Raw genomic sequence first — 16,653 nt, 5'->3', positions numbered from 1 at the left:
AGTGCTGGGATTAAAGGCGTGCGCCACCACCACCTGGACCCCTACTCTTACCTCCGGGTAGAATATGATTCTGCCTCTGTTCTGATATGTGTTCTTTATATAACACTCACTAATACAATAATATTAATACAATTTATTAATAAAATGAAGTACATTTATTAATATGCCAGAATCCAAAATTAACTCTAAGTGCCTTCAGGCAAAGATGACAACTTTGACTTCTTCTCCCTCAGCATAGAGGACATCTAACCACTGCTTAGTAAGGGATAAGGAGCTCATAGAACCACCTGCAGCCCTGAGGTAAGTAGTTACATGCAAATCTGGAGAAGGGAGGCGGCTTGGCCAAGGCTGCACATCTAGGGAGAAGGCTAATACCGTTCAAACCGAGGAGGACCTCCTAACCTTAGAGGCCACTCCTTCCTGAGTGTTAACACCGACCGAGCCCAGGAGTTAGAACCATGGTAAAGAAAACAAAAACAAAACAAAAACAAAATAAATAAATTACTAAATAAAAACCAGTAATGGTCCTAGCCCAAAAACAAGAGGGAAAAAACTTTCCTATATTTTCTTTCTTTAGGTTTGTTTGTTTGTTTGTTTTGTTGTTGTTATTATTTTGGTTGCTTCCTTACTATGAACTCAAGATAACCTCAGACTGTGTCCTCAGCCTCCACATGCTGGGATTAGAAACATATACCAACCATGCCTAGCACCTCCTTCAGGATTTCTCAAGTCCATTCCAATCTCTCAGTTCAAGTGCTATATGTCTTCTATTTCTGACAAACAAGCAACTTGTCTCAGCCTGAACACAGGCTCTTTACTCTGGTGGCAAGTCTCTCACTCTATTCCAAATTTATACCCCAGAAGGAGAGGGAGGGAAGGAGAGGGATGGGGAATGGAGGGAGGGACAAAGAAGGAGAGAGAGAGAAGGATGGATTCCCAATGGCAGCCTCAGGTTTGAGAGGGATGAAGGGGTTCTAAGATGTGGAGGCATGTCTCCTATATTCCAGCAGAGGAGAGAGGGGCCACCCTGAAGTCCCAGAGAGAATGAAGGAGATTCTTCTCCTACTCCCACCCAGACACTGTTCTTCCCCAGTTCCCAGAGGGGATTCTAGAGAGAATCAAGCCAGAACTGGCTGACTCCAGGACAAAGTAAAGAGAAGGGCAAATGGTGATTCTGCTGTCACAAATGGAAGCCTACGTCCACCCTCTTCACTGCTGCCCCCACCTGATGCTTACCTGGAGCATAACTGGGGCTGTTGGTCGGGTACAGGCTGGGGTTGTAGGCAGGAGCAGCTGCCGGGTATGCTGTAGGGTAACCTACAGAGACATAAGAAAAGCCTCAGTTACTTATGCAAGGGGCTAAGAAACAATCTAAGTCACAAGCTTGGCTTTCAGTCTCTTCACAGACTATTTCTGACTGCATACATGAACAGCTTTCAAATTTCAAGAGAAAAGTCACAAAATAGTGCAACTCTATTTTTAAAAAGCAATGCATGCCTGTCTCCTCACTGTAGGATGGTAGAAACAGGATAGACATTCATATTGTAAAACATAAACTGACCATCACATTCCTGCCACACTAAAGGCAACCCCTCCAGCAGCAACAGTTTTGTCATCTATTTTGTTCATACAGTTTTCTTTTATTATTACCATATTTTGTGTGCATGTGCCTGAAAGGCACGCACTTTTACCCACTGAGCCATCTCATTAGCCCTCAGATAGTTTCAATATATTCATTATTCTAAAAATATAATTCTACTTAAAAAGGTTTTCCTTTGTGTGCATGTGTGTACATAGGCGCTCATATCACTGCACACGTGTGAGGGTCAGAGAACAGCTTAGTGGAGCTGAGTCTCGCCTTTCTGCTGAATGTGGAATCCAGGCATCAGACTCAGGTCAAAAGGTTTGTCTGGCAAGGGCCTTAACCCACTGAACCACCCAGCCAGCCCTACACACTGTTTTGTTGTTGAAATTCTAATGTGCTATATATAAAATTTGTCATTTTAACCATTGTTGTCACTATAATGCTTACTGTCCCTCTGTAGGCTATGCGCTTTGCACCTGGTCCCCATCTGTTAGCACTGTTCTGGGAAGCTGTGGAATCTAAGAGACACAGAGCCTAGCTAGTGGACACAGGCCACAGGGGGCACACCTTATAACCTGGCTCTGTTTCACGTCCCATCTTGGTTTCCTGTCTGCTGTCTGATGTGACCAAGGGCAAGCTCTGTCCTCACAGCCCTCATGGACGTGATGGAATGCATTCCTTGAAACCATGAACTAAAATAAATTACTTCTCTGAAGTACAGTGATCAGAAAAACAGCTAGCATATTATTTGGGCAATTCAGTACACTTCATTATTATTCTAGTGTTATACAACTGTCCTCTGCGTCTCTAAAACTTACCATTCTCAAACAGAAACTTTGTAACCACTGGTTGCTCCCAACCCTCTAGTCCTCACTGGTAACCAATCTAATCTACTTTTAAATAGTTATTTCTAGAATTCATTTCTATAGAATAATCAGAGTCTGGGCTGGAGAGATGGCTTAGTGGTTACAAGCACTACTCTACCAGCAGACCTAGGTTCAGTTCCCAGCACCCACGGGCAGCTCACAACAATTCATAACTTCAGGGGATCTGACATCCTCTTCTGGTCTCTGTGGGTACCAGGCACACACATGATATGTAGACATATATGCAGACAAAACAACTATTTACATAAAAATAAATATAATTTTGAAAAGGGGTGTTTCAAAGGTTTTGGTTTTAGGTTTTTGTTTTGTTTTGTTTTCAGGTTTTAAACGTTTTATTTGCAATTCTTCCCCTTCCCCACCAGCCAGAGTGGCAGGCAGCCTTCACTGTCAGTGCTGCTTGGCTCTCGAGTGTGAAGGCCTAGCACAGTCACTTAAACCTGACCCAACCTCTTTGCTGCTCACAGAATTAAACAGCAAACAGAAGTAAAATCGGAGGCTGAAGAGAGAGCCAAGCAGTTAAGAGCACTGGCTCTTCCCGAGGATGAGGGTAGACCAGGCTACTCCAGAACTCATAAGCCTCTTGCCAATCCCTGCTGGGGCTGCACGTGTGAGATACTCCACCAGCTTCGTAGAGTTCTTGGGCTAGTGCCAAGCTTCATCCATTCAGTGCATACTTAGTATCTACTCTCTGTCAAACACTGGATTGGAGACTTCTATCCGTACACAAAGCAAACTCGCTTGCTCTCATGGAGCTATATTCTAAAGGGGCTGGAACAGGCATGGGATAAATATCCAAAAAAGTCAAGAGTGTGGACAAAAGAAAGCCTTCAGGCAAGGGAAGAACAACAGAAATGTCTGGGCAGTGCTGGCACACACATTTAATCCCAGTACTTGGGAGGCAGAGACAGGCAGGTCTCTTGAGTCAGGCCAGCCTGGTCTACAGAGTGAGTTCCCAGACAGCCAGGCTGTGAAACCCTGTCTCAACTCCACACCCTCCCCAAAAAGGAACACTAGAGGTGCAGTTAGATCACTGCAGTATATTAAACAATAATTTGGGTAAAATACACTGAGAGGTTCCATACCCAAAGGTTTGAAGGAAATATGTGACAACTAAGTCGACAGTATAGGAAAAGCCTTTTAGAACTGAGCATCAAACAAAACAAAACAATTGAAGTAAAAAACCCCACTCAGTGCGGAGGCCCTACACTGAGAGCTACATAGTTACTTTCCTCTTTGCTGTAACAAAATATCCCGGAAACACAGTAAGGCAGGGCTTATCCTGGCTCAGTTTGAGTGTACAGTCCTTCACTGGGGAAATCATGCCAGCAGGTGAGTGAGACAACTGGTCGGTCACACGCACACGCAGGGAGATGATGCTGGTGGTCGGCTTGATTTTTCCTTTTACTCACACCAAGATCCTGTGATGCCATCCATCCACAGTCAGGGTAGGTCTTCTCACCTCAAATAACCTAGTCTAAGAACACCCTCACAGAGTTTGTCTCCTAGATAGATTCTATTTCCTATCAAGACAACAATATTAACTATCAGAGGACTGCAGAGAATATGTCTGGAGAATGATGAAGATGCCAATGTGCCTGGAATGAATAAACAGGGCACCGTAGCAGCAAGGAGAGTCAGAAAGAGAATGTGCTCTTCAGTTCACGAAGAGCCTTGCAGGCTCCTGTGAGGACTTATGGGTTCAGTCTGAGTGAAGCAAGCAGCACACACAGTTGAAAGGCAGCAAGGCTGGAGAGACAGAGTCCAGCTGAGAGCAGATGGCACACGCTGATGCAGAGGCGATGGAGGGGTGCTGAGTATTGGCTTGCTCCAGATGTTTGCTCAGCCTGCTTTCTTATAGAACCCAGGACCACCAGCCCAGGGATGGCACTATCCACAACTGGCTGGGCCCTCCCCTTCAATAACTAATTAAGAAGATGCCCTACAGCTGGATCTTATGGAGGCATTTTCCCAATTGAGATTCCCTTCTCTCCTATGACTCTGGGGTATGTCAAGGTGACACATAAAACTATCAGGACAGTAAGGGTAGAGAGGGCTAGGGACTTACACACATACCTGCATATGCATGCGCGTGCAACACACGCACTGTGGGAGAAGGCACACATGTTTAAAAAAAAAAGAATCCAGTATTTGACTACTTCTTACCACTTATGTTGCCTTCAGAAGGCTGAGGCATGAAAATCATGAAGTTCAGGCCAGCCTGAGCTACGAGTTCTTGGCCAGCCTGGGGTACCCTGCCTCAAAAGAAATAAATTAAATAATAATTCTAATGAGCAACATTGAAGGATTTAGCTGGATGTAGTTGTTTGTGTCTTTAATCCCAGCACTCAGGAGAAGGCAGAGTCAGGTTAATCTCTATAAATTCTAGGCCAGCCAGGTCTACAAAGTGAGTTTTAGGACAGCCAGAGCTACATAGTGAGATCCTGTCACAAAATAAAAAAATATATAAAAGTAAAATAAAAAACATTAAAGGATCCGCCTGTAATTTTCCTCTGAAGCGACTCATCTGAAATGACAAAGTAGGAACATGGCTGTCTGTGGCACAGTCTCTTACAGGAAGCTGAATACAGATTTCATTCTTGAGACTGGAGCACTTAGCTTCCCGGATTATATTCCTTGACTTTGTTCTTTAGAAGTGGCCCATCTCTAGATTGCTAATTAAGTGACAAGCTGGCTACTTCAGTTCTGAAACAGATCAGGGTAGAGTGATGGATTTTCTTTGGAATTCAAAGGATTTCTGTAACGGCATATTAACAAAGATACATTATTTAAGCGCCAATATTTACACGTCCCAAAGAAGCTTTTAGGGATTTAGGGAGTTAATCTTTGACTTTTGAAACCAGCTTTCTACCGTTAGAATACCAATGAACCTCTAAAAGCTGCAGGAAATAGGTAGGTAGGCACTTAGACACTGCTAATGTGAGTTGAGCTTGGTTGTCTTACTGGATATATTATTGTAAAATATGTGAGAACTTCTCAGAACACGTTCTTACCAGTCTGCACTATTGCCCTGGTCTGAGCCCCATGTTCACAATTGCCAGGCATGTGCCATCTGCTCTCAGCTGGACTCTGTCTCTCCACCCTTGCTGCCTTTCAATACAACCATCAGAGTGGCCCTGTTTCAAACATAAATAGGATTATGACATTCTGCCAGGCAGTGGTGGCGCACGCCTTTAATCCTAGCACTCGAGAGGCAGAGGCAGGCGGATTTCTGAGTTCGAGGTCAGCCTGGTCTACAAAGTGAGTTCCAGGACAGTCAGGGCTACACAGAGAAACCCTGTCTTGGAAAAAAAAAAAAAAAAAAAGTATGACGTTCTTCTGCTCCAGACTGTGAATGCTGACTGCAGCTCCTGCCTCCAGGTTCCTGCCCTGTTTGAGTTCCTGTCCTGATTTTCTTTGATGATGAACAACAATATGGAAGTGTGAGCCAAATAAACCCATTACTTTGATTGTTGTGTGCTTCGTCATAGCAACAGTAACTCTAACTAAGACAGTTCTTATAGCAAATGTATAAACCTCTAGCTTTGACTGCTGCTCACTTGCCAATTCTTTTTTACATTTCCTGGGGGAGGTGTGTGTGAGGGCCTCTTTATGTGAGGAGCTCTATGTAGACCAGAGTGATTTCTGCCTCCCAAACACTGAAAGTAGTGCATCATCACACAGGGCTGGTGGGACAATTTGTTCAAAGATGCTTCTGGGGTTTGTTTGGTAGTGGTGGTGATGGTGGTAGAGGGTTTAAAAAAAAAAGATTTATTTATTTTTATATGTAAGCACTGTATCTGTCTTCAGACACACCAGAGGAGGGCATCAGATCTCATTACGGATGGTTGTGAGTCACCATGTGGTTGCTGGGATTTGAACTCAGAACCTTTGGAAGAGCAGTCAGTGCTCTTAACCACTGAATCTCTCCAGCCCCTTTTGTTTTGTTTTAAAGGCTATTTGTTTCCCACCTGCAGTCTTCACAGGTCATGCTTCTATTATTGAAATGTATCAAGTAAGCACTAAATCGCAGAGTTGGAAGAGGTATTTGGAGAAGAGTCCAATTTGCCATCAGAACAGAAATGTAACAGAGCCTCTGCTGGCATATTCTTTCTTTCTTTCTCTTTCTCTCTCTCTCTCTCTCTCTCGCCCTCCCTCCCTCCCTCCATCCCCCCTTTCTTTTTCTTTTTATGGAGACACAGTTTCTCTCTAGCCTTGACCATCCTGGAACTGGATCTGTAGACCAGGCTAACCTCAAACTAACAGAAATCCACCTGCCTCTGCCTCCCAAGTAAAACTAGGACCTTTCCAAACGGGATGCTAAGAACCTCTCCGGCCGTCAGTCCTGCTGGAGAGTTGTACAGGCTGGAGTTCTTTACTTGAAGAACTGTACCCTGAGCATCCCCTCCCTCCAATTCTACCCTTCACAGCACATCTGTTCCCTCTTCTCTCAAATAGCCTCCCAGAGAGGTGTATTCCAGTACCAATCTATAAAAAGCAGTTCTCTCAACCTAGCCTCCTCCTGGCTACTCACCTCTGATTAGATCTCAATTCCCCTTTCCTTAACAATTAAAACTTTCTTCCTGGCTGATTCACTTTTCTGCTGCTGTATTCCCTTGTGATCTGAAAAAAAAGTTAATTGCACTGACCTGCCAAGACTCTGATGATGATGGTCAATGAAGACTTAACGAGATTGCTCTGCATTTCCTCATCATTGTTAGGGCTGTCAATGACTAGATTTAGAATCACCTTGGAGATAAATCTGAGTGTATCTAGGAGGATATTTCCAGAAAGGTTTAAGTGAAGAGGGGATCCTACCCGAGTGTTGGGTGAACAAGAGGGAGAAAGCAATGTGATAATCAGTATCCACCTCACTCTACTTCCTGACTGAATACGTGCATCCAGCTACCTCATGCTCCTGTTGCCCAAATCGGCCCCACCATGATGGACTGAACTCTGGAACTGATAGCCTAAAAATAAGCCCTTCCTCCCTAAATTGCTTTTGTCAGGTATTTTCAAGTAAACAAATGCAACCACAGTACCACCATAGGTAGCATCTAGCAAATGCTTACTCTGTACCAACCATGGTACTAGGCACTTCCTTTCTGGAGAATCTAAGTCTAATGGGGAAATAATGTGGTCCATCTAAAATAATCTATAGGCAAAACACATCATCAAGTAATGAGGAAATGAAAACAGGTTTGGGAGAATTGATAACAGTTTAAGCTATTGGGAGAAATAGTGAAGAAATCTTTTAGCTAGAAAGTGAATGGGAAGAGGTTGGTAGGTACATGGAATAAGAGTCACTTTGTCTGCATATGTTTGTGTATAATATGCATGCCAGGTGCCTGAGGAAACCAGAAGAGGGACTGGAGTCTTTGAAACGCCAATTATTATTATTACTATTACTATATTGTTAAAATAAAAATATTACTATTAGATGATTGTGAACTGCCATGTGAGTGCTAGGAGTTGAAACTGGGTTCTCCAGAAAAGCAGCCCATGTTCTTCACTGCCATCTCCCCAGACCAAGATATCCACTCTGTCTATGCAGGATGGAAAAGTACACTGCAGTGAAATAAATGACAAACAGCACAGGAAGATCAAAGAACGAAGGACTTGATAGGAAGTTACTGCTGTAGACCAAAGGAACAACTCAAACAATGGACTAAAGACGAGAGGAACTCAAGAGACAGAATCTGTAAAGTCTGATACTGATAGCAAAATCTCATTTTTAGTGTAGTATGCTAAGAAACTACAGAAGAAGGTGGAAAACATCCTAAATGCAGGCTTTGCAGGATTTTTTTTTCCTGTATCAACACATGAAAATGGTAAACTGAATCGACTCTGATCTGTCAGTTCCAGAAAAATAGCTGAATCCAAGGTTCTTCTAAATAGCTGAGAAGCCAGGCTGCTGAGAGGGCAGACAGGTGAGAATACAGGCCAGACCTAACAGGCGAAGGCCTGTAGTGCTGGCTTTGGCCCCATTCACCAGACCTGAATCATAGGCAGCCAGTACGTGGGATTCAAGGCCCACCCATCCAGCCTCACACAGGCTCTAGCAAGCTTAAAAGCATCAGTTCCCAACCTTTGGATTGTGACCCCTTTGTGGGTTGACAACCCTTTCACAGAAGTCAGATATCAGATATCCTGCATATTTATATTTATAAGAGTACCAAAGCTACAGTTATCAAGTAGCAACAAAAATATTTATGATTGGGGGGGGTCATCACAAACTAGGAAACTGTATTATGGTTAAGAGTATTAGAAGGTTAAGAACTACTGCTGTGAGGAAACAGCAAAGACAAAGATACCCAGCGCTGAGCTGTGCTACAACAGTGTTACATCTTCAAGAAAAGCACAGCCAGCCATCATTAAGAGCCAACTACTTCCTGATCACTCACTCCAAGTCTCAGTTGAGAGGCTGGTAAATCCGGAGACAGGCTTAAACGGTCATGTTCAGACATAGACACAATACTATCACTACCATTAAAATATTCAGAGGAGAATGGTCTGTTTGGATAATCAAAATATAATTGTTCTAGGTAAATAAGTATAGAAGGCCAAATGTGCACTGTTCCTCAGGGGGAAAATTCTTTAAACAATCTAAAAATAGCCCTAGCGTTCTTATCCACTGGAATAAAGAAATTTTAATAGAAAGCAGATGGCCTGTTATTCTACCTCCAACCAGGGTATCCGTTCCTTCTTTGTCCCACTATATGATAAAGCACTTGAGAAGTACTCAACAATGAAAGATTGTTGGTGAATGGTCTCTGATCTCAGTGCATTTGTTTTCTAAACAGATAAAAGAACAATGTCAATTTTACAAATTGATGGATTAGTCCATAAGTTTCTTTTCACTCCCATGTTGACTATTTTACTTCATTATTCTATTTAAAGAGATGTAGCAAAAGGGAAACTATTGTTCATATTTAATAAAACATAGTTTCCCCCCCCCCCAATAAGTTATATCTCCCCTTCCCATCTTTCTTCTCCAATTTCAGAAATAAAACAAGCACACCTATAATCTCAGCAAATCAAGAGGTTGCAGTAGGTGGATCACAAGTTCAAGACCAGCCTGGGTTACATACTGAGAGTCAATCCTCCTTAGCTACAGAGCAAGCCCTGTCTCGGAAGACAAAACAAAACAAGTAAAATCCTTAGCCTGGTGGTATATGCCTCTCCCTGCACCCAAAAGGCTGGAGTAGGACAGCTGTGAGCTGGAGGATAACCTGAACTAGACAGCTAAACTAAACTCAAACTAAAAATCATGTATAAATCAAAAGGTGTAGGAAAATAGTACTTCTTAGATAAGACAAAAAGAAAGAATTATGAAATGCGTGAGAAATCTAAATTATCAAAAATCTGAAAGTCTGTATGACAAAAGAAAGTTGATAAGTACAGAAACAGAAGACATTTTAATACACATCACACGGGACTGATGTGCAGAATAAAAGCTCAGATCACTCAACAAGAAATCAAAATCATCTAATAGAATCTAGTCAAGCAATCTAGAGAGAGAAAAATTAGTTGACTAGGGGGGAGAAAAGGAAAAGATATTCAGACACACTAGTATCTAGCTGAATACAAATAGATTAAGCATCTCAAATAGAATGTTTTGTTGAGGGATTTTACATGTGTCCAATGGGATATTATTCCCCACTCTTGTAGTATCCCTATCTGGTTTGGGCATCAAGGCAATACTGGCCTTAGAATGTATTAGCAAGTGTTCCTTTTCTGGCCTACATTTTGGCAGAGTTTGCTGTGTTCTCAGAGCACTCTTGCTCTTGTCTGAATACTTGGGAGACTTCAATCTGGTCTTCAGCTTACCTTCCAGGACATTTCTTTCCTTACTTATTTCTTTTCTTTTCTTTTTCTTTTTTCTTTCTTCTTTTTTTTTTCTTTTTTTTTTTTTTTTTTTTTTTTTTTTTTTTGAGACAGGGTTTCTTTGTGTAGCCCTGGCTGTCCTGGAACTTTGTAGACTAGGCTGGCCTCGAACTCAGAAATCCGCCTGCCTCTGCCTCCCGAGTGCTGGGATTAGAGGTGTGCGCCACCACACCCGGCTACCTTCCAAGACATTTCTTGACAACTAATTATCTTTGTCAAAAGTCTATTCAGTTTTTCAGGGTGGTGTGGGGAACTGTTTTGTTATTTTATTTGTTTTTAATTTTGTCATGAGTCAGTGTTGATAGCTTGTTCTCCTAGGAATTTGTCCATTTCACTTAGGTGTCTCAGATGACAACATACAATTGTCTCATAGCAAACTCTCATACGTCTTTTTCTTTCTACACGACTGGCAGTAATATCCCCTGTATTTTTTGGAGACAGAATCTTATGATGGACCTAAAGCTAACCTTAACTCGCCACCGCCCTGCCACAGACTCCAAACATGGGGATTACAGGTGGATATCTCCATGACCTCATTCTTTAAAAAAAATATTTTGTTTTATTTTATGTGCATGAATATTTTGCCTGTATGTGTTGTACCATGTGCATACACTGCCTGAGAAACCCAGAAGAGGATGTTAGCTCAGGTTACCTAGAATGGAGTTACAGATGGTTGTGGTGTTTGACCTCAGTTCCTCTGCAGGAAGACTCTTAACCATTGAGACATCTCCCCGCACCAATTTTCCTAATCTTTTTTAAAAAATGATTTCTTTATTTTTGTTTTATGTGCATTGGTGTTTTGTCTGTATGTATGTCTGTGTGAGGGTGCTATATCCCCGGAACTGGAGTTACAGACAGTTGTAAGTCACCATGTAGGTGCTAGGAATTGAATCCAGTCCTCTGAAAGAGCAGCCAGTTCTTTTAACCATGAGCCATCCCCTTACCAGCCCCCGATTTTACTAACCTTTTTAAAAGACTTTTTTATTTTGCTAGATTTTCTTTCTATTCTATTTTCTATTTTCTGCTCTATTTCATTGATGCCAGTTCCAATTTTTATATCTTCTCTTCTACGTATTTAAGTTCCACTTCTCTTCTCTTTGCTAGTGAGTGAAGGTGAACCACTGGATTTTTAGAGCCCCTGCCCTGGCTTTCCCAAAGGAGGCATCACAGTCCACGGGAGAACAGAGCTCTAAGAGCAGGCGCTACACCATTCACCATGCATTAGATCACAAACTAGTCTTTCCCTTAAGTCTCAGGAACACATGTCCTATGTGACAGGCTAGAAAACTGGAAGAATATTCAAAATTCTAAAGGCTGTATCAAATTACACACAAATATTTTGCGAAGTTGTAGGTACTTTTTTGTTTGTTTGAGACAGGGTCTCTCTGTCATCCTGGGTGCCCTGGGGCTCACTATGTAGACCAGGTCGGCCTCAATTTTACAGAGATCTTGCTGCCTGTGTAGTAGGTACTTTAATCTGTTTGGGATTCTTTTTTGTTTGTTTCTTTTTGTTAAAAATTCCCTGTTGCAATGCTCATGGACTTTAAGACTATAGTGAAAAAAATCAATTGTGGGCTGGTAAGATGGCTCAGTAGTAAAAGCACTTACTGTTCTGGGCAGAGGACCTAAATTCAGTTCCTAGTACCCACATCTAGCCTAGAACTCCAGATTCAAAGGATCTGACACTCTTTTCTGGCTCTGCACATATGGCATGTAATCACACAGACTATAATAAATAAAGACAATAAAAATAAACCTTCTTTTAAAAAGTCAGTTGTGTGACTTAACTGTTTTTCCATCATCCTCACATGGTTCCATGTGTTTAAGCCTAGAACCAACCAGGACAAAAGCAAGTGAGCATGGTGATTTTTAAGAAAGCTTTTAAGTTAAAGTGTGTGTGTGTACTGTTATCATTATATGTGTTTTTAACACTCTTTCATGCATTTAAAATAAATGCAGACCCTTGTACAGTGAGTGCATCAGCTGAATTGCTTTTGTATGATGCAAATAATACTGTGCACCCAGTTGGGTAGAATTAAAGGTGCACCGAAGTACAATTAATTCATGGCTTCATCTTAACAGCTGAGTAATTAGATCAATCTAATCTTCTGCATTTTATTGCTTGGTTTATTATGACTTAATCAGTTGAAACTGCAAAAGGAAATTCAAGAGAATTACACAAAAGCAATCGCTGTGTAGAAGAAAACACCTCACACTGAACAACAGCTCAAGGGTTCCAGGAGAGTTACTTACGCACTCTTTGTAGATCTAGAGACAAGGTCTAATCCCAACTTGGTGATTTGGAAGTGAGAATTCAGCAAAGTTACCCTCATGCTCTGAGCTTCAGCTACTTGATATATGGAGTTTGGTTTTGTGGCTAGACCCTGGGGCTTTGTTCTGGCACTAAGTCATGTCCCAATTCATACATACCTCTTTTTTATGAAATAGGTTAGTTACTTTGCAGAGTTGATATAACAATTCTAAGAATAAAAGTCAAGTAATGTTACTGATTACATATTGAGTATTTATACTAAATCCTTTACATAACTATAATTTAATCATCATCATGGCATCATGAGATAGGTTCTACCATTATTTTTGTTGCACAGATGAGGAAAAAAGCTAGAAAAACAAATTTACAGTTTGGGCTACACAAGTTTAAGGCTAGCTCGAGCTATAGCACAAGATCCCATTTTAAAGACAAAATCAGAGAGTGAGACAGAAACTAATTTACCTGCCTAAGCATTGTGGTTGCTGCTGTGGACCGGCTAATTCATCACTCACTCTCAATTAATTTTGCTTTTCTGTCCTTGCTCTGAGGCTAAAATATTCCTTTCTCAGCTCTTCTAAAGCCCAGGAAAGCCATGTAGCTTAGTTCTGACCAATGACACAAAAAAAATTCTCCTGGGGGAATTCTAAAGTCTTTGTGACAGGGAGAGCCATTTATATCCCTCTATATTCTTTTTAAAAAAATTTTTTTACTACTATTCTTTGAATGTATATGGATGTTTTGTTTGCATGTATGTTAAGTATGCTGCATGTGGCCTGGTGCCTGTGAAGGCTAGATTTGAACCCCCTGGAATTGGAGCTACAAACAGTTGTGAGCTGCCAGGTAGGTGATGGGTGCTGAGAACTGAACTTAGGTCCTCTGGAAGAGTAGCTATTCACTTAACCACTGAACCATCTCTTTAACTGCAACTCTTTAAAAAAACAAACAAACAAACAAATAAGCCACCACCACCAACAAACCCCACAAAACTTAATTACACAAAACACACAATGCCAAGAGTTACTGTAGTTATCTCAGATCAGGAGGAAAAAGCTGCAAGTCATGAGAGTATTGATTTTGAAATCATTGGCCTATCTAATAAGTCAATGCTACCTGCACTAATGTCACCTCTAGACTTTTGCAGGGGTATGTGTGCTGTGAATGGGACTACCCAGGGCCTTGTACAGGCTAGACAAGCCCTCTACTTTTTACTTATTTTTAGACAGGCAGATTCTTGGGGGTTGGTGGCCAACCAGAGTGGCCTACTTGGCAAGTTCCAAGTAGGTGAGAGACTACCTCAAAAAAACAAGGTTGTAACTCCTGAAATATGAAAGCCAAGGATGTCCTCTAGCCTTTAAATACACACATGGAAGCATGAAGACTGACTCTGTCTCTCAAAATGAATAAAATGGGAAATCTTGCGTTGTGTATGTCTTCCCATGGTGACTTTTTTTAAGTATACTTATGATAGGCATGGTGGCACATGCCCATAATTTTAGGATTTAGGTTACATAGCAAAACTGATTCTCAAAGGAAAAAGTTTTCTGTGGGGGAGGTCTCTGCAAACACCAGGATTGGTAGAGAAAAATCAGCAGGAGGCAAGGACAACTGGTTTAACATAACTCAGTAGCCAGTGTTGTATCAAACTTCTACAGCAGCAGTTCTCATCCTATGGGTTGAGACTCCAAAAGGGTCACATATCAGACGTCCTGCATATCAGATATTACCATTCATAATAGTAGCAAAATTACAATTATGAAGTACCAAAAAATAACTTTATAGTAGGGGTTTACCACAACATGAAGAACTGTATTGAAGGATCACAGCACTAGAAAAGCTGAGAACCACTGCTCCAGAGTCTGACACTGGCAATTTATTTTAGCCATATTTAAGCACAGTGCACGTTTTGGAAAGAAGTTTCCTGGTAACAATCATCACAATAAAGCTTAAAGCATAGCCACCTCAAAACTATTCTGAAAAATACACTCCATCTTCTTCCCTACGAATGGGTTCTGTAGCGGACGGGCCTGGGGGAGGATCTGGGGTTATCACAGAGGCCACCAAGCTACAAAGTACACGTGACATCTCTCCTAAGGAAGGCTTCTATTGACTGAGAAGCGATGCTCAAGATAAGGGCCTAGGGAGAGAGTCTGGGATAAACCTAACAGTCTAGGGATTGAAGCTGGAGTAGGCTCCTCTGATAGCACAGAGCGCCAGCATCCACTCCCAGCTTTCTCGGCAGAAAACAGGTATCCATTTCTTCCACTGAAGAGACAACCCTGTGTGTCTAATATTCCTGGTTTCCTTATTGCTTATCTTTGAACAAGGACCCAGTACCCTCTACAGGTTTCTTTATATTTTACTTACAGTGACTCTTATAAGCTGCAAGAACCTGAAAATGTTGCTTAGTTGAAACTAAATAACATAAGTAAGCAACTAAATAAATACATGAAAAATGATAACAGCACTTAGCTGAAAAATTGCAAATGAAGACAATGTTTATAAAATACCTTGTCACCTTAATGATAATAACTAATGTAGCTATTACTGTAATAACTAATCGCAGCAATGATTAATGTAAATTAATGATATAGACATCCAAATGTTGTTGCTTTTTATTGTTTTGTTTATTTTAAAAAAGATTTTTTTATTTATGTGTATGAATATTTTGCCTGCCTGTATGCATGTTTACTGCCTAGGAGTCTGGTGCCCCAGGGGCCTGAAGAAGCTGCAGGATCACCTGGAAGTAGAGCTACGTGGTTACGAGCTGCCTTATGGGTGCTGGAATATGACCCCAGGTCCACTGTAAACACAGGTAGTGCACTTACTGCTGAGACATCTCTCCAACCTTATTGCGTGTGTGTGTGTGTGTGTGTGTGTGTGTGTGTGTGTTGGCTCATATGTGCCACAGAGAATGTGGTGAGTGTGCGCACATAAGAAGTGGGGAAGAAAGGAGAGATTGGGGGGGGGGGGGACGACAAACAAGAGAGAGCAGAAAGAAGACTAAAAAGGCCAATCATGCTGGAACATTCCATTAATCCCAGGTTTCAAGAGCCAAAGCCAGACAGATGGGCTAATTAGGCCTATACAGAGTTTGATACCAGCCAGAGCTACACTGTGAGACCCTGTCTTAAATAAATAAATAAATAAATAAATAAATAAATAAATAAATAATAAGAGAAATTGAAGACTCTGATCACCAGAAGAGTTACAGAGAGTTATCAACTCCTCAGGGCCAACGGTCACAGAATCTAGGCTAAGAGATACAAGACTAGCAGCTGCTAAGGACTAAAGGTCCTAGTATGGGCGCTGGAACACCTACAGAGCTAAAGTCTACATGAAGACTATAACACTAGAGGGTGCTAACTGCTTCTTCCTGAATCCTGCTCCTGTTCCTGGTTGCATGCAGAAGAGAGAAAAGTCTTATCAAGGTCAATATTTTCTGATCTGAGAAGGTTAGGGTGGTACAATCCAAAGACTGCTAGAATAAAAGAACTTTTAAGGGAAAATAAGGTAATGTGCTCAATTTTAAAGTAAGTCTGAGCAATGTATGAGACAGTCATGGAGATGTTGGAAAGATAGCTAGAATAAATAAATCTGAAGCTCAAAGGAAGTGTCTACCACACTATAGGTCAGTATTTAGATATCAACTGTGCCTTCAGGCAACACCAACTTTCAATAGGTGAACAGAGAAAACCCTGAAAGGAAACTACAACTCAGAAACAGTAGAAGTAGAAGAAAAACAAAAGTAAACAGAAATTTCGTAGTAGATTAAAGAAAAGCAAAGGAAGCTTGCTTTAAGGAGGAGGAAGGAAGGAAGAGGCAAGTGAGATGGCTCAATGGGTAAAGACACTTGTCACCATGCCTGAAGACTTGTCACCAAGCCTGATGACCTGAGTTCAATCCTGGGAAGGAGGAAGCCAGTTTCTGCAAGCTGTCCTCCGACACACATGAATGCTCTGATGTGTGCCCCACCACAACAAATGCGTTCAAAAGGGATGCTTTATGCTTTTTCAAAAAATAAAAAA

The 16,653-nt window shown here is 41.5% G+C and overlaps 1 protein-coding gene across 2 annotated transcripts in view; it reads right to left on the bottom strand.

Annotated features, from left to right (window-relative positions):
- Positions 1-16,653, bottom strand: part of Fam168a (family with sequence similarity 168 member A) — a 132,323-nt gene that overhangs the window by 25,749 nt on the left and 89,921 nt on the right. For both annotated transcript variants that reach the window (XM_021166786.1, XM_021166787.2), the window contains exon 3: positions 1,237-1,317. In XM_021166786.1, the coding sequence (XP_021022445.1) occupies positions 1,237-1,317 (81 nt within the window). The remainder of the gene's footprint in view (positions 1-1,236; positions 1,318-16,653) is intronic.

Source organism: Mus caroli, chromosome 7, assembly GCF_900094665.2.
Source record: "Mus caroli chromosome 7, CAROLI_EIJ_v1.1, whole genome shotgun sequence".
Taxonomy (NCBI): Eukaryota; Metazoa; Chordata; class Mammalia; order Rodentia; family Muridae; genus Mus; species Mus caroli.
This window is presented reverse-complemented; position numbering and strand designations above follow the sequence as displayed.